The sequence below is a fragment of the Thunnus thynnus genome, chromosome 8, assembly GCF_963924715.1.
Source record: "Thunnus thynnus chromosome 8, fThuThy2.1, whole genome shotgun sequence".
In the NCBI taxonomy this organism is placed as follows: Eukaryota; Metazoa; Chordata; class Actinopteri; order Scombriformes; family Scombridae; genus Thunnus; species Thunnus thynnus.
Window position 1 is genome coordinate 27,500,064 of NC_089524.1, and position 24,629 is coordinate 27,524,692.

Below are 24,629 nucleotides of genomic sequence, written 5' to 3' on the forward strand. Positions count from 1 at the left end.
TGGTTTAAATATGTTGATCTTCTGTCATGTGACTTGTCCTTTTTTAGAGTCAGCCACTGAAGTCTTTGCGCAAGCTCCTGCACCTTTCATCCTCATCCTCCAACCAGACCACACCCTCTGATATGCGCTACCAACCGCTACCTAATCCAGCTGCTCAAGGTGGTTTCACCGAAAGCCGGGGTCACTCAGGGGTCAGTACGCCCCAGCTGAAGAGCCGACAGACAGGCTACCCACTACCCACACAGCTGGAGTCCGGCTGGCACACGTCCGCCTTGGGCCGCCCTGAAGGAAACCCCTACCCGGAGCAAATGAGCATCAAGGGGGGCCAGAACGGGCACGGCTTCGGACGCCCCTCCAGGTCTCGTATGCCAAACCTCAACGACCTGAAAGAGACGGCTCTGTGATCTCTAATCTAAAGTTCTCAGATCCACCTCAGACTCCTCTGTTTCCCCCTCTGTTGCTCCCACATCCCCCCCTTGCGTAACAGTACACCTGCTGAACACACACACACACACACACACACACACACACACACACACACACACACACGAAAACACAAGATACCAAACCTTCAGTTTAAACACTGCTTGCAAACAGGCCAAAAGCCTTTTTATGTCTTAATGTTTTTTTAAAGCTTCCATGTTTGATAGACTTTATATTATTACTTCTGTAATTCTGATTATAATTTGTATCATAAAGTAAATACATTACAAATTAAATATATATAAATGGATAGATAAAGTGTAGATTTTAAGTGTAAGTATTTTTGTTTCTATTCAATATAGAAATATAGTACATTTTACTGCGTAGTATTTCCTTAAGACTATCTAAGGCATTCTAAACAAATAAAGTTTTATCAGTTGTTACAATAGAGATTGGTACAGTAATGTCAGTAATGTGTGTTCATCTCACTCGGGATTGTAACTCTTCGTCCAAACTGTCCTGCTTTTGGATGTGCTCTGTCATACTGGTCACAGGAGCTCAAAATGTCAAAGCAGTCTTGTTCTTGAACATATAGCTGTTGGCACTGACAATCTATAAAGCTTAGATTTGATTGTTTTGTTTGTTTGTTTGTTTGTTTTAGGATATCTAGGTTTTTATGTCTTTTTGAAATGCAGCCATTTTAGACACTATGGTGCCATAAACTGACAGAAATCCTAACCTACATCGCCCTCTGTAGGACATAACGAAGCACTGCATTTACTCTCTCTGACTGAGATTACAGCATATTAACAGTTAGGCACTGACTTGTCATGCATCAGTTTCATATATATATAAAATTATTAAAACTATGGTCACACCTCAATCACGTCCAATAGAACAAACATAATAACACTGTAACAGAATATACAGAAGGTATTTTTTGTAGTATTGTAATCTAAAATTAATTTCTTTAAACGCTGAAATGTTTATGTATGTACGAGTGTTATGAAGCACCCTTATTGGTGAATCATACAGTAGTAAAACCTTGATAGGTTGCACTGTTTTGAGCAAACTTCAAGGATCCAGTTTATGGCAAAGGACATCTGAAATGGAAGGATGTGACTCTCTCTGATAACTTCCCTCACTACCAGGAGACAAGGAAGTCTTTTTGTTGCTCATTTCCTACATAAGGATTTCACAAAAGCTTCTTCTAAGTGGTTCTACTTGTTTAATACAGTTAAAGAAATGCACAAATACATCCAAAATATTATATACAGTTTAACTGCTGTAAAAATTTGATTTATAAAACATGAAATGCAAGTTGTTGTTTTTTTTTCCTAATCATTGTTACACACCAATTTTTACAGCAGTTAGAGGATTTCAAAAGCCATTCTGGGTGTACTAGTTCATTTTTAACTGATTTCACACATCGAGCCACTTGGGACGAGCGTTAAAGAAATCTCAAACCACAGTGGGATCAGACGCTCCGCACTGTAACATCGTTTTCTGTCTGAGATAAAGTGCCATGAAAGTAGCTCGGCAGAAAAATAAAACTTAAACTTTTTAACGTTGCACTTTGAAGAGACTGTGTGTTTTCAGCAATATTGCTCTGACTCTGTAAATTCTTCCTCACTTCATGTTCATCATGTGCACAGTGTGTGGAGACTTGACGCTCCCACAGTAAACACACTGAGTCCAAACATGACCGTATCGTATTGTGTGTGGTGCATCTGTGAGGACCGTGCACACTCTGTACTCGACACAGTACGTTTCTCTCTTTGGATTAATGTTTTGCTGAAGGAACACCGTGTATTATATTAATACTGATGTGTGACTACTTGTTTGGTAATATTTATAACAGAAGATGTTTATCTCAACTGTTTAAATGAAATCAAGTATTAAGTTTGTGCTTTTATTACAGACACAAATTAGTAGCATAGTCAGTGTTTTATCTGCTTTTTTTTTCCAACAGAGCATTTACATGAGAACATAAACCCACAAATGAATGCTTAACAATTTTAGAATATTCATGTTTACATATGTAACAGTAAATCTCAAATAAAAACAAACTCGTTTGATTTGACACTGAGCTTGTACAATCTTCTTTTTCTTTTTGCAAAACAGTGTTTGACTCTAATTCAAAGACTTTTAGGAATGAGTGACCACATCTTTATTTCTCTCTTGTAGCTTCATGAAGAACACAGACCTCCAAAAATGCCTTTTCAACTGGAATGTGTTGTGTGGATATTTAAATATTAAAACAATTAATTTATACAGATTTTAAGACAGACAAAACAATGCATCAAAGGACACCAAACATGTCCACCTGCCCAGACTTAGTTTGCTTCGAGCCTCGCCAAAGAAAGACAGACATGTTAAAAACATGAAGGTCATTACAAGGTAACACGATAGATCTTCCAGATGCTGGACCAGTGTCCCCCTTTTGGCAAGCAGCAGGCTGGCAGGGGAAGGGAAAGCAGGCTGAGTGCACTTCAAGAACACTTGTTCATGCACATCAGCAGCTCCATCCTCATGGCGATGCGGGTGTGCCAGCCCAGCGGCAGCAGGCGGATGTAACGGGCCACAATAGGTGGGCGCAGCAGGTTCTGCACCGTGGAGGAGCGGTCAGAGTTCCCATAGAAGACCTGAAGAGTGGAAAGCATATAAAGATTTACGGGTCATTATATCACGCCTGTCTCTACACATTCATTATTCAGGGTCATGAATCAGGAAAAACTGGGCCACTTCTTCTCCACTTTTGCTAATCTTGCATTTATCAATGTCCCCTAAATGTCACTTAGTGGCTGCTGATCAACAAAAGTTACAAAGTCTCATTTTAAACTAAAATAAACTGAGACAACTTTTTTTTTTTTTACATTTGGATTCCACATTATGTTTGGTATAGATTTTTATATATACAAATTGATGAGGACCATTTGAAAGCAAAACAGAAGTGAAAACTAAAGTCCCCACATCAAAAATGCTATGCTAAACCCTGTTGTGTCGCCTTTTTCTGAGAGATTATTCAGTAGGATGCACTCAAACAAAATATATCTTCATAAAAGTGACATCTGAACTCATAGCGTGGCATTTTCATCGGTGCTGGAACCTTTCAGTCAGCATAAACAACATGAATCTGATGCAGAAGGAGACAAGTCTAACGTATTGCTATCAAGGAGAAAATGACAGTCAGTTATAGTGATAACAAGCTTTACAGGATCTGTTCAACATGCTGATATCACTGTATTGACTTCCTCAAAGATCCCATCTATAGTTTTGATTAGTGGATCAGAAAATATCAGCCCAGACAATTTATCATGTTTTAGTAAAAAGTTATTATGTCAATCTATTGCTGATCATTTTCTTCAGCAATCCATTAACTATTTGGTTAGTAAAACATCAGAAAATAGTGAGAACTGCCCATCATAATAATCCAGAGCCCAAAATTATTCACTTTACTGTAATTAAGACATCAAAAAGCAGCAAATCATTTTATTCTATTATCTAGTAAAGCCTTATTTGATTCGTTTACTTGAGTAGTAGTTTGACTACTTTGACTCTACTTGATTACTTGATTACTACAATAACCAACTGCTAACAAGGCAGCACGAGAGAGGAAATAATGAAGACTAAATTTTGCAACACTTTTAAAGACTTTTAATCGGAATTAGGGACTTTAATCTGACCTTTGCGCCTTTCTTGTATAATACTTGGTTGTTTTAACCTCTTCAGGCCTCTGAAAATTACATGTACAATATAAAAGTCTGAGAAGGGAAATGTTTTGTTTGACATCCACCTGATGACAAAAGGTCACAAGAAAAGATCCCCTTGATTGAACCATTGATTCAAAATACATTGATGATTAGTTTCCCCCTCACCTTACCAGCAATACACTGTTAATAGGCTATGATTGATATAAATGGGAGGTTTATAAGTCGACAACAGCAACAGACAACACGGATAAATGCTCCATTAAACCTCAGTGATGTACAGGCAGTGTGTTTGGCTTTGAATATCTATGACTATCTGGACAAAAGCAGCTATTGTGAGGCTGTTCATTATTGTATTTCCTTAATGAAACAGCTTGAAAAAGTCTGTATGTGCAGTTCTCCTGGTTACTTCTTTCACATACAAACTGGTGTCTTCCAGAGAATGTGTAATTTTATGATATTTATCATTGGGTCACTACTACTGTACGTATTTTTTAAAGATATTTAAAGTTCAGTGCAAGGTCGGTGTGTAAGTTTCCTTTAATAAGCTGACTGACGTTTTCTGTCAATTAGTTGATCAGAAAATTAATCTGCAGTTCTTCTACTAACGGATCATTTTTCATGCAAAAATAGCAAACATTTTATTTTCTCAAATGTTAAGATTTGCTGCTTTTTGTCATCCTAAATTACAATAGTGAATAATTTTGGGCTCTGGGTGATTGTGATGGGCAGCTCTCTTGCCTTGATTTGATCAGGACTTGTATTTATCAAACTGCTGGCATTTTACACACCAAACAGTTAATGGATTGTCCAAGAAAAAATTGAACGATCCAATTTGAGCAAATTTAAAGCATGTTTGAATTTGTGAAGTTTACACAATTCAAAATTCACACTCAGTTTCCCCACACTGCTGATTAGTATTAGTACTTACCCTGTTGTTGCCTGTCTGATCTTTGTAATAGACCCAGTTGAGGGTTTCCACGGTGCGGTATTGGATGCTGTATTTAGTAATCCACTCATCAGCATCGCAGCGACCCTGTGTGAGGATGCCAGACACCACTCCCACCTCCTTTAGGTCAATCTGGATCCACTGGTACTGGTCATTGAACTTGGAAAGCCAAGCACACCTAACAAAAACAAAAATACAGTCAAAATACACAATTGTTTTCGTATATTTACAATGGTCATAAGAAGAAGAAAAGTGGGTTGTCATGACTTACCCAAAGCCTTGGTTGTTAAGACGAGCCTTGTTGGGGATCCAGGAGATGTACCAGCCAGTGTATTGTTCCTGATTGGAGCAGCTGATCTGGTCTGATGACACAGATCCAGATTCGAACCCCAGGGCTTTGTGGTAGGGGCACTCTGTGGAGGAAACAATTTCAAATGGTTCATTAACTCTCTGCGGATATCAAGACAAGGCTGAGCTGTTTGTAATGCATGACAGACTTGATTTGACCAATTTGGAAGATAGAGTAAAAAAGATAAAAGTAAAAATCTGTCACTTTTACTCACAAACTTAAGAATAAAAGCTCTTGAGCAAACTTTTTTTTTTGACTTAGAGATGTTGTTACATTTTAGAGCGCTCCAGAGATCTCTTAATTTGGTTAAGAGCAGAACACACCTGTTTTCTGTCTGATTGTACAAAATATAATTGTTCATGATGAATAATACATTAACTGAAGCAGTATAATTAAGAACAGAGTTGTTCTTACCTGATATATTCACTCCTTTAGGGTGGTACACCACTTTTTCTTTGTTACTTTATATTTTTTCAAAACAAATTAAATTCTCCTTATTGTATGATTTCTTTGATGTACCTCATCAATCAATAGCAGAATGTCTGGCAGCTGAATTTTGTTTCCATTTCAGCCGATTTTCTATGTTATTTTTTATATACTTATACATAACAAATATCTTAGATTGATGTTAATATCATGTTAATTACTGCTGAGATTTAAAGATTTCATATAAATAAAATTCATTTCAAAATGTATAATTGTATATGTTCTTGCAGAATAAAATACCACTGAGTAAACTGTAAAGATTTTTTTCAAAGATTGTACAATATCTGTCCATATCTCTGATTGGTTTTTCCTTCTCTGAGCATATATGTGATCACTTGAGAGATTCTCTTAGAAGTTACTTTTAGGAGGAGGAAGTCACTTGATGATGTGTCTTATTTGTCACACTCAGTGATTAACTGAGTTTCTTAGAAGTTTCGAACGTTTGCGTGATAAGGCAGAGGAAGATGATCGGGACAGCATCTGATGTGTGCTTCCTTGCCCAGTATCAAGCTATTAGACGAAGGGCAAGCCCTATTTTAGGCTCCCTAATCTGCTCATCACATTCCTGCACAGGTAATGAGATTATCTAACAGCATTTGCTGTTCACCATTCCACTTCTCTTCCTCACAGTTTCTTAACTCCAAACTGTCATTATCTCAATAAAAGTTTCAAGTTCAGACCCCAGTAAGAGGATCTCAAGATCACTGTGGATGGCGATGTTAAAGCCCCGCAGAGATGAAGAAACAGAGCCAAGACCAGGCTGAGTGCATTTGAGGACACTCATTTGGATCACACAGCTACCATCGGCTATGTGATCCATCACACCGTTTGCAACTCTCTGTGTGTCCACAGACACCCAAAAACTCCACAGGAGAGCTTTCTGCCATACATTAATATTCAGGTGTGTAATATTCCCCAACATGTCATCGTCCCTCACATAATACAATTATGAAAAGGACTATGTGTATCCCATTTATCACTTTTTAATAACATACTGGCCTGGTACAGAAGAGCTTGCATGACTTTCAAAGCAGATAAAGGACGTCCAACATCCCTGTGAGTGGGACAAACAGAGGACTACAAGTCTATCCAGGTCAGCAGACCTCACCTGGCATGCAGTTCAGTGGTTGACTCTGAGGTGGTGGTGGTGGCAGAAGTGAGGTTGGGGCGACAGGCGAGATGACGGTGGGGATGCGTGTAGGTGATTCAGCAGATTCACAGTCACAGGTGCAGGCTTTGACATTTGACGTCCATGTCTCGATGACCTGCTGGTCCTCCTCCTGCAGCTCCTCCTCCTGGACAGCCTCCTCCTCCTGAAGGACAAACAGGGAAGGATTTAATCCAGAGTTTGCTCTCAGAGTCAATTAAAATCACGTTTCAGACTTTTTTTTAGGTGGTTTACTATTGGACTCTTACCTCCTGTGTGTGGACAGTAGTCAGGGCTATACCACATCAATAGGAATGCATGGAATATAAAAGTAGATATTTAAATAATATGTGTAAACTAAAACCAAATTGACAGAACAAAAAGAGAAAATAAGGAACAAAATCAGTACAATTTTGTTAAATATATGTGTATAAATTGCGGTATGTGTCCAGAAGAAACTGGTTTTGAGAAAAAAATGGAATAATATAGAAAAAATTGACAGTATTGACAATAACAAACACATAACTGCTCATTTGCTACTGTCACCATAATGAAATATAGTTATTTCTATATTTTAGTTCAGAAAAAAAGTTTCTCTATCTTGCACAAAAAGACTAAGGTAAGTTCTACAGAGATTCCTCATTTCTTCCATTCAGGCAGAGAGTATAATATCCCTCACACTGGTGCCTTACACTAGTGACTTACCCTGAGATAGAAGCAGGAGGAAGAGCACAGCAGCTCGAGCAGTGACCTCCATCGTCTTCTTCAGCTGTGCTGGAATGCAATGTGTGTGATATACAACGCTAGTGGATAGGATTACTGTAATCCACAGGCGTGCAGTGGCTTTATCTAATACTCGTTATTGGTCCTTAGACACCTCCCTTTGCTTCATCTATTGTACTGCACCTGTGCTGAATACATCATCATCTCCTCATGAGTCAAGTGTCATGGTGGCAGCGATGTCTATCAGGATTACAGCTCTCATGAATACATGGACGCCATGTTAGACAAGATCTATGCCAGGGGTTGGAAAGTTGGAAGGGGTTGGAAAATACATTCTTTGGTTGAAAGAGTCGCATGCAATATTTTGTTTTGAGGGATCAAATGCAAAAGAAGTTGAGAATCCAAGACCTATGCAAAGGCTTGTGTTAATATTTTGAAATGTTAAAACCTAATGCAACATTCACAACTATAATATAATATAATATAATATAATATAATATAATATAATATAATATAATATAATATAATATAATATAATATAATATAATATAAAATAATATAATATAATATAATATAATATAAAAGTAGAGTATCCTGGGGGTTTAAGGTGCTGACCATGATCTGCAACATCTCCGGCTCAAATCCTGCTTTATGCAAGTCATTATTGCATCTCTCTCTCCCCTCATGACCTGTCATTTATCTACTATCAGTTCTCTAATAAAGGCATAAAAACACATGTCATGTCTTGTTGTATTTAAACTAAGGTTTCTTTCAACTGTGTGAGCAGTGTGTCTTCAAGAGGTTGCAAAGGCTCCAAATGCTGCATGAGAAATGGGACGTCACTATGTGAAATCACTTACTCAAGCAAAGTAATTTGTTATTTGCACTTTGTCTGTGTCCAGTTGGCTGCAAGATCGCAAATGTAGTTTAAAGGGTCAGTTCACATAAATGAATCAACCAAAAATCACATAAATTCCATTCACCTGCATATAGCATTGCAATAGAAGCAGAAATTTCAAAGACAAATATCTCAAATCACAGGAGAAACATGAACAACAATTGAGATTTTTAAAATGTATTTATCTTTTGTTTTAGGTGAACCAAACCTTTAATACGAGTGTTTGTTGCTCACATTCTATATGTAATTGTAGCCTATACAGTATTGTAATATTGTACATTATCAAAAGCCATATGTATCACACTCTTATGTCTCCTATAAAATTCGCCACTTCTAGTTGTAATAAAGTTAGTTATTCCGTCCGTTTAACCTTTAGCTGAGGCTTCTGTTAATGACGTTTAAGTGGGCGGAACCATTCAAGCCCGTCGTGCTTTGATTGACGTCTCTATCAGCCACTCACACACACACTACCCAATTAAAGCATCGAAAAGGCGGGGACTACCGAAAAATAAAACCTTAGCCAATGAGCAATGGTATGAAAGCTCCATTGGCCAATCAGAAACTTGATGCCAACTGGGCGTGTTTCAGGGTGGCGTTGGGTAGTTCATTTCTTCATAGGGGCATACACTGTTTTCATTCAAGGTAAGTAGTTTTGAGCTTGTATAATTTGACAATTTACATGAAAATGTACACACATGCTCGCTCGGTCGCATGTCGTGTTTTAAACAGGCCAGCCGGTGGCTGAACAAGCTAACCGCCGAATAACGGTGTTATTAACGGTGCCTCCGTCAAGCTGTTGATAAGGCGAGGTTATGATTTCAGTCATGTCTGCGGTATAACCGGAGTGAACCGGCGTTTGAATTGGCTATTAAAATGTCAAGTTTTGTTTTACCTTTTTCAGTGAAATGAAAATATTCAATAGGTTGTCTGTGGTTAACCGCTCAGGCTGAATTTGAACCAGGAAGTGAAACGGTGCGCTCTGTTTATGTTAAACACATGGCAGCAGACCATACACACTAATTACTTAACAATCTTATTGATATAACATATTTAATTGGTATATAGATGCAATTATTTACTTCCTGAGTTGAATGACCGAATTAAACTGAATTTGTCTTACATCTTGGTAAATACTTGTGCACTTCTCCTATAATTGTCCTATAATTTCTTCAGTTTTTTTGACTTGTCTGAATCAGTCTGACCCTGAACATCACACAGCATCACCTAAAAAGTGTTGAGATGTGTTCTTCTGAATGCTTTTTGTCTCTTTCTGCGGATGTCTTTTAATCACTCACTCCTTCCTCCCATCTCTCAGTGTTTCACAGCTCCTCTTGTGTGTGTTTTTTTTTTCTCTCCGTCTCTTCATTTCAGATGCAGTTCATGCTTCTGTTCAGTCGACAAGGCAAGCTCAGGCTTCAGAAATGGTACGTGCCTTTGTCTGATAAGGAGAAAAAGAAGATCACCAGAGAGTTGGTGCAGACAGTCCTGGCTCGAAAGCCCAAAATGTGCAGCTTTCTAGAATGGAGGGACCTCAAGGTTGTGTATAAGAGGTAGGTAGAGATTGGGACTTGTTTATGAACAAAGTGTTTTCCGGGTGAACGCTCTCAGAATACAATTCTCACACTTGTCTGGGCAATTCACAGACCTATCATTCATAGACACGACTCAGTTGGGGAATTGGGAGAGTTTTATCAAAGAGATGAAGGCGTCATCACTACAACAAGAAAGAGCATTAATTTTGCCTCATTATTTTCTGTTGCCGTGCCAACGGACGGGCAGGCAGACTATTGGTGAACCCTGGTGACCCAACAGGAACAGACTCAGTGCCAGAGCTCGTCAGTGACCCTCAGCCATTTATTAACCCCCAAAAATTAAACAATTTCAAGTAGTTACCTTGCCATTTTAATATTAATACGTAATACTAAGGTATATCAGTGTCATTAAACACGTCGTCTGACTGTTAAGTCGTTGGGACTGCTGCCTGACAATCTATCTGTACTGCAGTGGTCAGGACATATCTTATTCTCCGTAATGAAGACCAACATGTCAAAAGTTCTTTTTCTTAGGAGTTACAATCTGAGTGTTATTTAATAATTCTGTGCCAAAAATGAAAATACTTACACCTTCAGCAAATGTATGAAAGAGGTCCAAGAATGGTAATTATTTTTGAGAACATATCGAGTATGTACCAAGACATGAGAAGCCATAGATACTTCATTTCATTGTTACTTTTGGACACAGAAACTTCAGTGAGAAAAAAATGAAATAATAAGACGTCAGGTCAGATTTGTAGGTACATGGTACCATGCCGCAGAGCCAGCTGAGCCTCAGGACACAATAACTGATGCTGCTGTTTGATTTTTAGGCCACTTATGATGTAAAATAACACAATATGAAACATAAAATATCAAATGTTGCACTGAAGCAGAACAAATAGTCCAGACAGCTCAACAGAAACCTTGTAGTTTCAGCTATCTAGATTTAGTTGTGCATACCTTTTCAATTCTGACCTTGTGTCAAAATCAGTCTGTGATCAGCGATAAGGCTGAATCTGTTACTATAGGAACTTCTGTTGCTGACATTTTTGCCAAATTAAATCACCTTGATACTTGATAATTGAAAATGTAATCCCAAGAAAGGCTCTGGGCTTCTTGCCACACTCGAAAAAGACATCCCCTTTTGACTATAAAACCCTAAAAAAGTCATAAACAACGTTCCAAAAATATGTTTTAATTGAGAACAAAGCCATGTTTAACACAGTGTCTAACTGTGTCATCACGATGCCAAATGCAACACTGAGAAGCAAATTATTTTGGCAACATCCGCAAAGAGTAATGAATTTGCCTCAAAAGGTTTGACACCTTTACTTCCTCTTCTATGCCTGGTAGCATAAACTGTTGCTTCACTTCTCTGCGCCACAGACAACTGAACAACTGAACTGGAGCCTTTTGTGTTTCCTGAGCTTGGCTGTGCCTTGCATTCACTTGTACAAACAGCAGACAATGATGGAGTGTACCATGAAACAATTCAAGAATTCAAAGACAACTGTTAATCAATTGAGAATGGATTGGAAATGCCAACTGGTTGCAATCTTGTAGAGTTTGAGACTTGAGCCAGTATTTTGTCTTTCTAAAATCAACAGGGTAGCCCTTTGTGCCTTCCTGCCCTGCTGGTGGGATCAACTGACCTGCTCCTTTATTAGCCAATCATCACATGCTTAAAGAGTGCCTTAGGGATTATCAGGGATAAAGAACCATGGCAGAACGAGGCTTAACTGATACAGCCTCCTGCATCCGGCTTTTGGTTTTTAAATGAATACCTTGCCCACAGTAAACAGCAGCCCCTAATAACAAGGAGCCACTATCTCAGCACTATTACAGCGAGCTGGGAGACAGTATATCACTTGGAGATCAAGTCTAAATGATAAAAACGCATAACGTCAGCTCTTTCTTATATCCTCTTTGTCAGGTTGACGTTGCAGTTTTCACCATGAAGGATGCTTTTTTTAAACGCTGTTGTTCTCTATTTGAATTGTCAAGCTGAAATCGGCTGTTTTGTCTTTTTTTTTTTTTTTGCAGATATGCCAGCCTGTACTTCTGCTGTGCCATAGAGGACCAGGACAACGAGCTCATCACACTGGAGATCATCCACAGATACGTGGAGCTGCTGGATAAATACTTTGGCAGTGTGCGTTTGTGCTGTGTCCTCTCTTCTCTTAGTTTTCAAATGTTGTGTATTCATGCAACAGTTAATCATATTTTTGCCACCTGTTGAGCACAGACTACAAATTATTTTCATTTATAATCAGTGTTATTTAACTCAACAGGTTTGTGAGTTGGACATTATTTTCAACTTTGAGAAGGCCTACTTCATTCTGGATGAATTCTTGCTGGGTGGGGAAGCTCAGGAGACGTCCAAAAAGAATGTATTGAAGGCCATTGAGCAGGCTGACCTGCTACAGGAGGTAAGGCACCTAATAGAATCAAAGTGGGCACAATATCGATTTCATACTGATGACTTTGTTAAGTTTTCTTTCTCCCACCTCATTAGTAATCTACATTTCTGTTTCTTGAGACCAAAGTCAGGAGACATAGAAACAGTTAGAGGAGAAGTGGAATATCACATTAGTAGTACTTCTTCACTTAAGGGTACTATTTAAGTACTTCAAATTTACTTAAATCACTAAGCTTTTATGAAAGATCCCCCCCTTAAAAAGTGATACCTGTTTAGGTGGTACTCTTTAGTCATTTAGTGTGTAGGTTAGTGAGTTAGAGCAGGTATGTTTTAGAGTCCTACCTTTAATAACTCAGGGTTATTAAAGGTAGGACTGAATGTTTACTGTCACTTAAAGAAATCCACAGAACCACAGAAACGAGTAGCTATACCTAAGATACTTTGCTGTCTGCTTAGGAAGTCTTTGAATGTTAATAGTTCTTCCTGGTGTTCCTTTTGCACAATTTTCTGATCAGTGGTAAATCCACTTCTATCTTTAATTAATTTTGATTTCCTGAGCTGCATGAATAGACTCATTCAGCTTCATTTGTCAAATGTCTTACGTTTTATTTCTTGTGATTTTCCCTTTCATTGGCTTCACAGCGCTTTATCGTCCTCCATTTCATTTCTTAATCTTAATCAGCTGACATATTTCTCTCTTTGCCTGTGTATTCTTTACTGTTGTGATTTACAGAATATAGACTTTCAGACGCGCCTGTTTTCAGGTACAGTTTGTAAAAACCTAGCTCGCCCTTGCTGTAGTGTTAGAGCAGTACCTTTAGAAGTAGATTCACCTCCACCGCCAGCAGAGACAACACAGCAGCAACAGCAATATCTCAAGTGGCATAAACACATTATAGATATTGAAGTTGCTGGTTTGTTTTTCTGCTTCATATCGACTTTAACCCTGATATATCCCATGTAGCTTTAATCCTAGGCACTGACTAGCCAATAACTCTTCATCAGCAGCATATCTACATGAAACATCTCTTAATAATAGAAGAGAAAAATCAAACCACTTGTGTTGGCCACATAATGTATATATCGAGATAATGTTTGATATCAGGTAAGAGAGAGAAGGCAGTGGACAGCTGTAGTAGATGCAAGTACACACAGGATGATTTAATTATGGGTTATACATTAATAGCACAATCATAGTATAAACATTCAGTTGTTTTTTTTCCTTCCAGTGTCACTAAAATATCTGAAATAATGTGATTATCCACTTAAAGAATTCACACATTCTTTACAGTCTCTCTGGACTCGGTTGACAGCTGAATGAGGGGAGCTCAGGTTGCAGCCCAGAAACAAAGCCTCATTGTCTGCATTGCTGAGACCACTCAAACGCTTTGTGGCCTACATTGGCTCTCTATATCTAGGGAGCACAATTACAGCAGCAAAACCACAGTGTCACTGCAGTTACTATGCTGACTGTAAGCATATCCACATACATCAACAAACACTGGTCACAGCATGACAGATCTGTATCAATGTTAGTTACAAAAGAGGTTCTCTTTCACTTCACTTTGTTAATGTCATATATCAAAACTAGATATCTTTACCCGTTTAAATCTGCGTATACAATGCAAAACAACATACTGTCAGAATGATTTCAAAGGTTTGTCGATGCAGTTTTTAATGTTGACTATACAGTAAATGGGGCATAAATGTACACTGCATTACAAAGTCGTATAGTATTGACCTAATCAATGTCAGCAGGCTGATGGTTGTTGTTGGATTTGTTTGCTCAACGTTTAGTGAGCCGAAAGGCCACTGCTAATGAGTTCTGGGAAGCAAAATCAGGCCACTGCTGCAAACCCATTAACATCCAGTGGAGAATTGCACTTAAACACACGACATGAATAGTTATGGCAAAGATTCTTCAAATTTGGCCATTACTGATAAAAATATGCACTGAGCCAGGATAGTATGCAGTTTAAAAATAACCTAATAATATATATACAGTTCTGCAGAATATCTACACAACAAATAAGAAAAATAAATACTAAAAAAAACCTAAAAATGTATAAAACACATCTGCCAACATTCATACTGTTACAAGCAACTTGAGATTTACCAATATCGACCATTAATATCCTCCTGTCAATGTATGCACATGTATTTTAAAAGAAATCCATCCTAAACAATGATGATGTGATGTACCTTGCTTTATGTGGATGAGTGTTTTGCTGGAATACCTTTTTCCATAAGAAAATATCACTGAATAAAGATATATAGAGAAGACATAGGCAGAACACAAGGGTAAAACAGTTTAAAACTTACCCCACTTTGACATTTTACACATTACCAAACCTGGAATATAAAGAAGCCTAAAGTAAGTAATTAAATTAGCAATAAATTCATGGAGCATTAGAAAATGCAAATGTGGCCCATGACCATTAGCTGTGAGCCAGATGCAGCCAAGTCCATAATCCCCGAGGACAAACTGTGAAGGTGTTCATTGATTTACGGTCAGCAAGGCCATCCGGTCGCTGCAGTGTAGAGAACATACTGTACAGTGATCCTAAAAGGCTTATGGTAAGTTCTTAATGTAGGCTTTTTCCTTTCAAGGACATGAAGCGAGAAGCTATTTAAGATCATTTAGTTGAAATTCTTACTTTGGTAGAAGTGGGGGTCAAAACCCCAAGATTGCCAGCCCACATTTTCCCTGAGAGGGAGAGAGAAAGAGGTCTCTGATTGGCTCAATTCTGTATTTATAGAGCCAAAGTGAAGACTGGGGGAGTTTGCCAAATGAGGAGATCTTGTAAAGGGCCTAGAGTCCATCCAGGCAATTGGTAAATACTAGACTGGTGCAGTCAGTCGGTCAGCATGGGTTTCCAGTACTGTGTGCTGTGAACTTCCTACCTGCATGTACTTCTGTCAGTATGACTGTCTCATGACTCTGAGTGATAAATACATGACGCAATGTACGGGTCATAACAGGCATGGACTAAAACGTGAACGTTTAGGCCATGTCTGAGTACACTCAGTTTCACTTACAGGTGGCATAATCCAACACTTTTCAATTTGGTTGAAGCTGTTGGTGTTAAAATCTAAATTTGGATCATTTTGACATTATTGCAAAGTAATCTATTTGATTTCTATTTTTCTCATGGATGCAATTTGTAATATGTTAAAAGTGACTCTGAATTGGGATTGTAACTTGAAGTGAAAGAGCTATGCTGCCTGTGTGAAGAGTAGCTTGTTGTTTTACTAACAGCACTGAATGAAATTGCTGATTAATGATTATGTATGCTGGTTATAAAAGGTGGAAAAGGATCTCTGAACAGTAACACTTTGTTAAAACAGTATTTTATTAACTTGTACTAATATTAATTCCCCAGGTATTACATATGGTGCCATTTGACCCCAAAGTATGTTGTTGTGGTAGCTGTTCTAGTGCTCTTCTAATTAATGCCGTGATATTAGTGAATATGGCTGGTGTTACTCTATATTTTTTATTGTCAACAAATACCATGAAAAACCAACAATGTGTGATTTTATCTCTTAATACTCTCCAACTTCCCTAACTTACGTGTGGCACTCAGCCTCAAGCCCATTTGTTCCAACTGAAGATATAAATCTTTAAAAACAGGTGGCCAATATATTGTTTTATTTTTTAAAAAGGCTTTGTCATTTCCTAAAACAGCTGGGTAGTAGAAGACTATTTTCATATTTGGGTACACATACACATTTTGTGCACTAGCAAGTAGCATAAGTGAGATTGACTCAAAATAAACTACAGTGCCCATGTTCATGGTAATACAGTAATTGTTGTGTTTTTTTTATAGTTTTTTGGACTACAGTGGAGCTCTATGGCACACAGGAATAAGCTATTTTTGTTCCTTTCATGGGATTTGTTGACTGAGAAAAAAAAAGAATATTGCCAGCTGTATCCTTTGAGCTAGTGTTAACCAAAAAATGTTTCAATGTTTTTATGGTTTTCTATGCAAAGAAAACAAATTATCATCAAGGTCATTTTATTCAGGACAGAATTCAGATCAAATTCAAAAATGCTTCTTGAGATGGCACATAGAGAAACAGTTTTGTAATCAAACTCTTTGTTGGTGTAATTTAGTAATCAGGCTAATCAGCTGAAGTTTTAAACCATTGTGATTGAAATGGTGAGATGCAGAATTTCCTCATGTTTTGTCAAAATTTCAAAAATTCAGTATAAGATGTATAAACAAACAAACAAACAAACAAACAAACAAACAAAATCCATTCCCTGATTTTCATTTTGAGGAATTTAAGTTACTGTCATCTTGCAGAACATAGTGGATACAAAAGAAACTGCTTGGTTGAAATACTGCAGGGGTTGAATTGAGGTACATTTGGATCTAGTGCCTCTGGCATTAGTAGTGCATAGTGCAGTAATTACATGGAAAACATACCACAAGGGATTTGGTTTAAGCTATTTTAATAAGCCTTTAATGAAACATTTCTCAGGAGCGGGCCATTACTTTGGTGCCAGCAAGCACATCTTCTTCTGGAATAATGATGCCTCAGAAGATTTCCAGCTCAGCTCAATTCTGTGTTTGAGACATCCGAGATAGATTAAGCAGAGAAGCCCCAGTGAAGAAGGCATTGTTATTATGGTGGTGCACGGTTAATGTCCTGGTCCCTGAGCATATACTGTTGATGTGTCAACACTGTAGGTTACTGAGAAATTCTCACTTAACCTTAGTTGACCAGTGGTGCATCATTTTGTTTACTTTTTGTCTTTATAAAAATGTTTGCCTCACAGGTATGATGGTCCCAAATGTGGCCTCTGAGTCCTCTGGTCTTTTCCAGAATTAGGCCTGCTGAGGTGAATACTCTGTGTCTGTGGATTTAGGCCGTCTGTACAACTAGAGTCCCCTAGTCAGAACTAGTCTCAGTCTTCTTACACTGTGCGTCAGTCTGTCTGTAGCTCAGTTCCAGTAAGACAGTGTTCCTGGTCTTGTTCCTGGTCTCCCGTCAATAGTAACAGTCTCTCTACAGCTGAAAATACATGTTTGTATTGTAAACAAAGTTTGTTGTAGTCTGTCTGTATTTGTTTTCCATTTTCCAACATTTCATTGACACTGTCAACACTACTATATGATTTAATCTCTGCAGTTTGGATAACTGACACTTTGACTGTGTGCCTACAGTTAGATACATTTAAGAAGCACTGAAAGTGAAACAGGACTCAAACTGTTTCCATAGCTGTTAGTTTCAAAGTGTTCATATCACCCCACCCAAACTCAAATAAGTGTTTTGCTTCTGGGGGAATTTACTATTTTTTCCTCTTACTCAAGTCTTTTCGTAAAGAATATGAGCTAAATTAAGCTAACATCACTGTTAAGCAAAAAAAACACTGAGTTTGTCCGACTTTGGGTACGTAGGAAAAGTAAAATTCTCCAACAAACTATATTGTTAAAATTCAAGTTTAGAGAATAGATTTACTTTTTGGGAAATGCCCTGATTCACTTCCTGGACAAGATTCAGATGAGAAGATTGGTACCACTCTCATGAAAAGCTAACAGCAGCAGACCATTAGCTTATCTTAACTTAGCATAAAGACTGGAAACAGGAAAACAGCTAGCCTATCTCTGTCTAAACGTAAAAATAAATCCACCTACCAGCACCTCTATATTGTATTTTGTTTGTTCAAACTGAACAAAAATAGACATTTAAAAACAACAATTTGTGGTTTTATTTGGGGTTAAATGCTGGAACAATTTCTCAGCTAGGTGCAGTGACTTCCTGGAGTATGTATCCCACAAATTGTGGTTTTTACATTTTGTCTGTTTACAGATTAAACAAATAAAATGCAACATGTTAATTAGTGAGCTTTAGAGATGTTGGTAGGTGGATTTCTTAACTTTGGACAGTGCCATGCTAGCTGTTTTTCCTTGCTTCCAGTCTTTATGCTAAGCTAATCGCCTGTAGGCTCTAGCTTCATACTTAAAGCACAGAGACATGAGAATTGCGCCATCAAAAACTTGCAAGAAAGCAAATAAACACATTCCCCAAAAAGTCAAACTATATCTTTAATAGAAAATTGGAAAGTGGTGAGAGTTTTTCGTCTTTGTCACCAAGTGAAACCTCCTGCCTGCTGCTCTGTCTCCTGCATGTCCTGTGGAAGAAGTGGCTGTTACAGTAGGACGCAGTGTTGTTGTGTTTTCTAAGCTGTGTGCATTTCTCTCCCTCAGCCCCGTCATGAGTACTTTAATGTGCCTGTGTACTGAATGGCTGCCATCGCTGCTGCTGCTGCTGCTGCTGCTGCTATCCACCCTGCATGCTGAGCTCCTCAGTGCCTGGCACCTTTCTCTCTGCCCTCTGAGCACCTGTCATTGTCACTGGTTTTGGGATGCTACAATATTCTCAGCTCACTATTCAATTCACTACATGGCAGTCATGATACAATATTATCACAAAGTTAAAAGAAGATTAAAACTACAGTAAATGATTAACACACTCAAGCTGGATTAAGCATAGGTCCTGTTACTGGGGCCTGAAAATGTTACTTTTTAATACTATTCACTTATACAGAAGTGAGTCACCAATATGTTTATTGAGTCATAATATGTTTTGTGGTGATATATTGTTACATGCCTGTCATTGGTGTTCTTAATGTTGGTTTCATTGCACCAGTTGAACACCTCTTTTTATTATTATCACTGTAAAGCAGCAAGTTTGCTGCCCAAAAGTTGTTTGACAAGGACTTTGATCCACTTACTGTACTATAATTCTTCTGGGGCTTTCTGCTTAAAGCTCTGGGAGAAATCTAGTAAGTGGACCTTGATTTAAGATTGCTTATTTTTTATTTTTGAGGATTTTTTGACCTATTTCCAAGGTCAAGAATGAAACTTCAAACTCAACAAAGTAATGCAGTTTTTAGTTCAACCAATGATTCAGCAGCTAAATTACTAAATACTGGCTGAAATCAGTTGCTGTAGTTTTTGGTTGAAAGAAAATCTGCACATTATTGGATGAGGATGGCACACGATTGAAAGTCACCTCTTTAAACTTTTGAAGAGTGTTCACATTTACAGTATTGATTTGTCAAGTAAAAGACAAATCATGTCAAAACTATTTTGTTATAATAGATGTTCCTCACTAAATCTCTACTTCCTTTTCTGCTCATCTGTGCCGGTGCCTCTCAAAATATGTGGGGGAAGTCTGCCCCCTGTTGCACACGTTGTAATACAGGTGCACAAATGTGACTGACTGTGTTCAAATATACAGTCCGCCATCAAGGCACGAGTATTTATGTATAAAGTGAGCACTCTAAAAAGAAAAGCTTGATCACAAAATATGATCATGTTAATTCAGAAACATGGAGGACCTTACCGTTTAATGTCCAAGAGGTGTTCATCATATCATTTTTAAATGTCATATTTCCCTCATTGTTCTTGCTCTTGTGACTGAACTCACGTTCATGGGTGGCAGTGAATGCAAAAGACGTCATGTGTTACTTGTTCCTTTTATCATGTCTGTTGTGGATTTGTCACTTATGTTTGTATCTTCTCACTTTAGAAAATATGTTTTTAGGTATTGTCCTTGCTGTGATTACTAGGAGTTGTTGTTCTTAGAAGACATACTAGCTTTTCGACATTTGTCCAATAATAAGCTCAGTATGTTATTTTTAAATCTTTAAAATTATTTTTAGACCCTGATAATTTCTTATTTAAATCAATAGAGAAAAGCCCACTCTCAAGGTAAGTGTTACTTGTGGGATTAATGCTAAAGAAATATTTGCTCTTTGCACTAATTAACTAAGAGCTCTTTTTGCTCTCTACACCACAATAATATTTAAACAGAGGTGAAATAATTAGCCCTACAAATTATCCATCTATCATAAATGCACACTGGCTAAGCACTTCAAATCTTTTATATGATCTGCCAATGTTCATTTGTGTTCTACTAATAAAGAAAGATTGCATTTATAGACTATGATAAACTGAGGATATTTTTATCAATGTATATAATAGGTAAATAAATCATTTATGATTCTTTGACAATTAAACACACTGGTGTCTTTCTTTACTATAACTGATTGGTCCCTGTGTAAACAGGTTTTTCCCCACATGTGATACCTTTTGAAGTTCAGTCTGACATTTAGTAAATAGTAATTCATTTTTACTGCAACTGTTTTCTTCTAATTTGAGAAAAACAATCCCAATAACCTTACCGCTGAATTGTACCAAGCTCCATTTGCTTTGCAGACGAACATGTTTAGCCCACATAAAAGGGCAATTAGAGATTCATCGCCTCTGCAAAATCTTCCCCAAGAGAAAAAAGGCTGTAATTGGTGAATAATGCATAGTTTATGTTTCAAGATCTGGGTTGAACATTTCGCACTGAAAATGACACGACATTACAGAAGTCTCTGTATAGAAGTGGGTTGTTTTTCTCCTTTTACTGTACCATAAAAAAAGGCTAGATTTGTGTCTCACTGCTCTGATGCAAATACTCTCTTTACTTTGTGCTGAACCTTGTTATAGGATGCAAAAGTAAGTGCTTCTCTTTCTTTCTGCTACAAGAATATGAATAATATCTGTGCCGTTAGTCACATTAGCTTAGGCACAAAACATAACAAGTAACAAGTATTTTGGCAAAATGATGCATGTGAGTGTGTTTGTGCACATATATATAGTATAAATGTCAATGAATGCAGCTTTAACAAATAATAGTACATATCAAGAGCAGTATCAAATTCTCAAATAGGGTGAAATGAACTACAGAGTTGTTGGTTTCACCCCTCTCACTTTACATGTATTAATTTGATTCAATGTTAATACCCAAAGTATTGATTAACACAGTTTTATCCACTAATTGCAGTATCAAATCCTTAAATAATCATTCACAATTTAGAGGGTAAACTGTTATTTGCATAAAGCTGACAACCGAGTGGTTGCCATGTCCGTGAATTCTCCCATCACCTCTATTGCTGCTGAGGCAGTGGTGACATAAGACAAAATGTTGCGTCGCAGTGTGTGTTGTGACTCATTATTGTGGAAATCTGCTATGATCAATGAGTGGTGTGCAGCTCACTGATCACTGGAGTTGTGGTTCCTCTCTCCCCTCACAGGACGCAGAGACCCCGCGCAGTGTTCTGGAGGAAATTGGACTGACATAAAATGGCCCTCATCACCATCCACACACCACACCCTCCCTCCTCTGCCAGCTACTCTGCTGTACGTAGCCGTTACCAACACCAATTCACATTTGAGCACACACAACCTCACAGTCACACACACAGGCATGGTTTCCCTGTGCATCTCTCCACAACAAGGCTTTTGTTTTCTCCTTTTAATACTCTGTGACAGACAATGTAGCACTGTTTGTATGTTTTCTACTAAGTTATCTATTTGTTCAGTGTAATGACATTAACTGTTACTATACTAAGGGAAAATGCAGCATAATTAAAAAATGTTTTTGCTGCTTTTCAGTCCACAGCATAGATTGTATGGTCTATGGTCCACAGGTAGATGCTGTACTGAGTTAACTGCTTGATTTATATTTGACCAAAGCTGATGTGATCATTGTATTCTGTAAAATAGATTCACAATTTTAGAAGTAGTTCTGAATTACAAATGTGTTAGACCCAAAGAATATGTGATATTGTAAAGGGAAGTCAAAAGTATTACATTTACAAAACCAAAGAAGTATGTTTCATCTCGCCTTTGTTACTTAAACATTGCATTGTGATCATAGTTTCAGACATATTCAGCATTTCAAATTGACCCACTGACTTACACTGTAATGCACTGCTGCAATCTGAAGTGAAATCACTGTGGATAAACTGGCTTGAAAATAGAAATTGTTGTATGTCATATAATGAGGGACTGTTTTACTCCTATAGTCTGTTTGGTCTTTCTAATAACAGGTTCATGCCTTGTTGAATGCCTTAATCTCTTGAGAAATTGATGTCTGTTTATTTGAAGTGAGAGAATCTGTTAATGCTCCATAATTCAGTAGCATTTGCATGCCACTGCAGTGTAGCAGGTCAGTGCATTGAGTTTGTTTTATTGATATATTATGTGCAAGAACTAAATTGACTGTTGACATTTCTTCATGTTGTTCTTCGCTACTGTACCTCTCTTATAGGTTTTTTGTGATGAAAACATTTCAGCGATTGACATTGTAATATTCCAGTCACTTTAAATATCTAATCAGTATTGTCGAGGCAGAATTTAATCAATGAGATCTTTTCACTTAAAGCTGCATTAGTCCATCTTCAGCCACTAGATGCTAGCTGACATACACAGCATTGAAATATTATGGCCTTATTACATTGTTGTTAGCAAAAAAAAAAAAAAAAGCTTGGCGCAACATCATCATCTCATTGCGGTCATATTTCTGACCACCTGTTGATATTCACAGCCCTTTAGCTCTGTTTTGGTTTCCACCAACTACTGAGAATAATATCTGGATCTTTAGCTCCCAGGTATTTGACTTTGTTTACCAGCTAGTTACTACCTACACTGGACTTTTCAGAGCTTGTTTACTGGATACAACTGGCTGCTGTTGCTAGAAAATGGGTTAATGAGAGTGGTGAGACTGAACATACAATACATGTGTGACAACTAAACCAAAACAGTGAGCTAAAAGAAGCTAAAAAGGAAAAAAAAGCACCGCAGAGCTACTGAGTTGAAGTTGCTCTTTGGATTCTTTACTATGAGCTACACCTTTTATACTTAAATGTATTCATTTGATTTAATGTTAATCTAAAAAAATATCTGATTAATGCAGCTTTAACTTTACACTTTCAGACTGGATGTGATTATGACTTAAGAATTGTTTAATAACAGTGTTATATAAAAACAGGCCTGTGCCAATCATATAGAACTCTGACACGACAATTTAAAGCCGAGGCATCTCTGCTGAGTATTTGACCTTAAAACCTTCACACACCTAACATCCACCCTCACAGGTGTTTTCAGATACTTTGCCTGGACTGTGTCTGATTGACATCTCCCTCATTCTCCTGTTAGCTTTGTTTCACAACCTATTTAGACCTTTGTTTCCCATCAGCACATGGAGTTTGGTAACCTCACGTAATAGTTCTACCCAACTACAACCTACTAAGCTCATCAGGAAGACTAACTGAAAACACCTGTGAGGGTGTGCAAGGCCTTTTTTAAAAAGCCGTTTCACTGTCTACCCCAAATTGGTAATGTTAAAAACCAAGAAGCTTTGGCCACTGACAAAGTCAAACACTGTACAGCATGTAAACTTACCGATTTACTACTACTGTGTTACTACTGTGACTCTGAAAAAAAGATAGTTAAAACTTGAATGAACATGAATAAAACATCAGTGGTGTCAGTGATTTCCAGCCACTTGGATGAGTAATTAAAAATAATAGAAACCTAGTAAAATGTAAAATGCCTTGTGCACAGGACTGTACAAACATGAACTGGCATTCTATCTGTATTTTATCTTCTCTTGCACACTATGTACATTTTTAAGAAGCTGGTATTGTTTAAACTAAAACCAAAATCTTTATATATGCTCACTTTTTGGTTTTCCTATTTTGCAACATCTTCTGTATATCACAGTTGAAATATTGAAATCTTCCTATTATAACTTTTGTATTATTTTAAATGAGCATTTTCATGTGTAATGTATGCAGTACATGATATGCTGTATCTCAGAAGTGTGACCGATAGAATCTATGCTATTCTATACTGTGAGAAAAGTTAAATATACAGTAGCTGAAGCATGAATGCAGTGCAACCTGTTTATTATATTACTGGACTTGTGTTTTCTGACAAAGGATGAATTGTGTAGTTTGCTGTTACAGTGTCTACAATAGGCAAAGGAGGAAGATTGTGTTTTCCTGTCAAGTTCAGCAATAAAGAGTACTCCGGGACAGAGAGCCTGTACTGTCACAAACAGCTTGTTTCCTCTCATTCTTCACTGGTCACCCACAGCATGTAAGGAGTGGACTGTTGAGTTTTAGTAATGAAAAGAGC

At 37.6% G+C, this 24,629-nt stretch overlaps 3 protein-coding genes across 12 annotated transcripts in view; 2 read left to right on the forward strand and 1 right to left on the reverse strand.

The window, feature by feature from the left end:
• The window catches only part of LOC137188187 (cyclin-dependent kinase-like 5), a 35,690-nt gene extending 33,184 nt beyond the window's left edge, over nt 1-2,506 (forward strand). For all 5 annotated transcript variants that reach the window (XM_067597688.1, XM_067597686.1, XM_067597689.1 and 2 more), the window contains one exon: nt 48-2,506. In XM_067597688.1, the coding sequence (XP_067453789.1) occupies nt 48-404 (357 nt within the window). In that variant the 3' untranslated portion in view covers nt 405-2,506. The remainder of the gene's footprint in view (nt 1-47) is intronic.
• LOC137188188 (retinoschisin-like) lies at nt 2,322-8,228 on the reverse strand. The gene is made up of 6 exons (XM_067597692.1): nt 7,770-8,228; nt 7,334-7,359; nt 7,026-7,230; nt 5,354-5,495; nt 5,065-5,260; nt 2,322-3,068 (listed from the first exon to the last, which is right to left on the reverse strand). Exons 1-6 carry the CDS (start codon nt 7,819-7,821, stop codon nt 2,916-2,918), a joined length of 774 nt encoding a protein of 257 aa, XP_067453793.1. The 5' UTR covers nt 7,822-8,228; the 3' UTR covers nt 2,322-2,915.
• Nucleotides 8,229-9,170: 942 nt separating this feature from the next.
• LOC137188192 (AP-1 complex subunit sigma-2) lies at nt 9,171-24,549 on the forward strand. Of its 6 annotated transcripts, XM_067597700.1 has the most exons (7): nt 9,171-9,327; nt 10,057-10,235; nt 12,264-12,372; nt 12,512-12,649; nt 13,373-13,403; nt 17,426-17,488; nt 18,858-20,674. In XM_067597700.1, the coding sequence occupies exons 2-6, from the start codon at nt 10,057-10,059 to the stop codon at nt 17,476-17,478; spliced, it is 510 nt and encodes a 169-aa protein (XP_067453801.1). In that variant the 5' UTR covers nt 9,171-9,327; the 3' UTR covers nt 17,479-17,488; nt 18,858-20,674. The 6 variants fall into 6 exon arrangements, with proteins under 6 accessions (XP_067453801.1, XP_067453800.1, XP_067453803.1 ...); XM_067597702.1 differs by lacking the exons at nt 13,373-13,403; nt 17,426-17,488; nt 18,858-20,674 and adding exons at nt 15,399-15,473; nt 21,740-24,549 and having other exon boundaries at nt 9,172-9,327; XM_067597703.1 differs by lacking the exons at nt 13,373-13,403; nt 17,426-17,488 and adding an exon at nt 15,399-15,473 and having other exon boundaries at nt 9,172-9,327.
• The last annotated feature ends 80 nt before the right edge of the window (nt 24,550-24,629 follow it).

Excerpts from the sequence above, each read along its gene's own strand:
- LOC137188192 (XM_067597699.1), top strand. The coding sequence starts at position 10,057 with ATGCAGTTCATGCTTCTGTTCAGTCGACAAGGCAAGCTCAGGCTTCAG. Across the intron at positions 12,373-12,511 it reads TGGATAAATACTTTGGCAGT|GTTTGTGAGTTGGACATTAT; the intron begins GTGCGTTTGTGC and ends TTAACTCAACAG. Across the intron at positions 12,650-13,372 it reads AGGCTGACCTGCTACAGGAG|AATATAGACTTTCAGACGCG; the intron begins GTAAGGCACCTA and ends TGTGATTTACAG.
- LOC137188188 (XM_067597692.1), bottom strand. The coding sequence starts at position 7,821 with ATGGAGGTCACTGCTCGAGCTGCTGTGCTCTTCCTCCTGCTTCTATCT. Across the intron at positions 5,261-5,353 it reads CTTAACAACCAAGGCTTTGG|GTGTGCTTGGCTTTCCAAGT; the intron begins GTAAGTCATGAC and ends TGTTTTTGTTAG. Across the intron at positions 3,069-5,064 it reads ATCAGACAGGCAACAACAGG|GTCTTCTATGGGAACTCTGA; the intron begins GTAAGTACTAAT and ends TCCACTCTTCAG.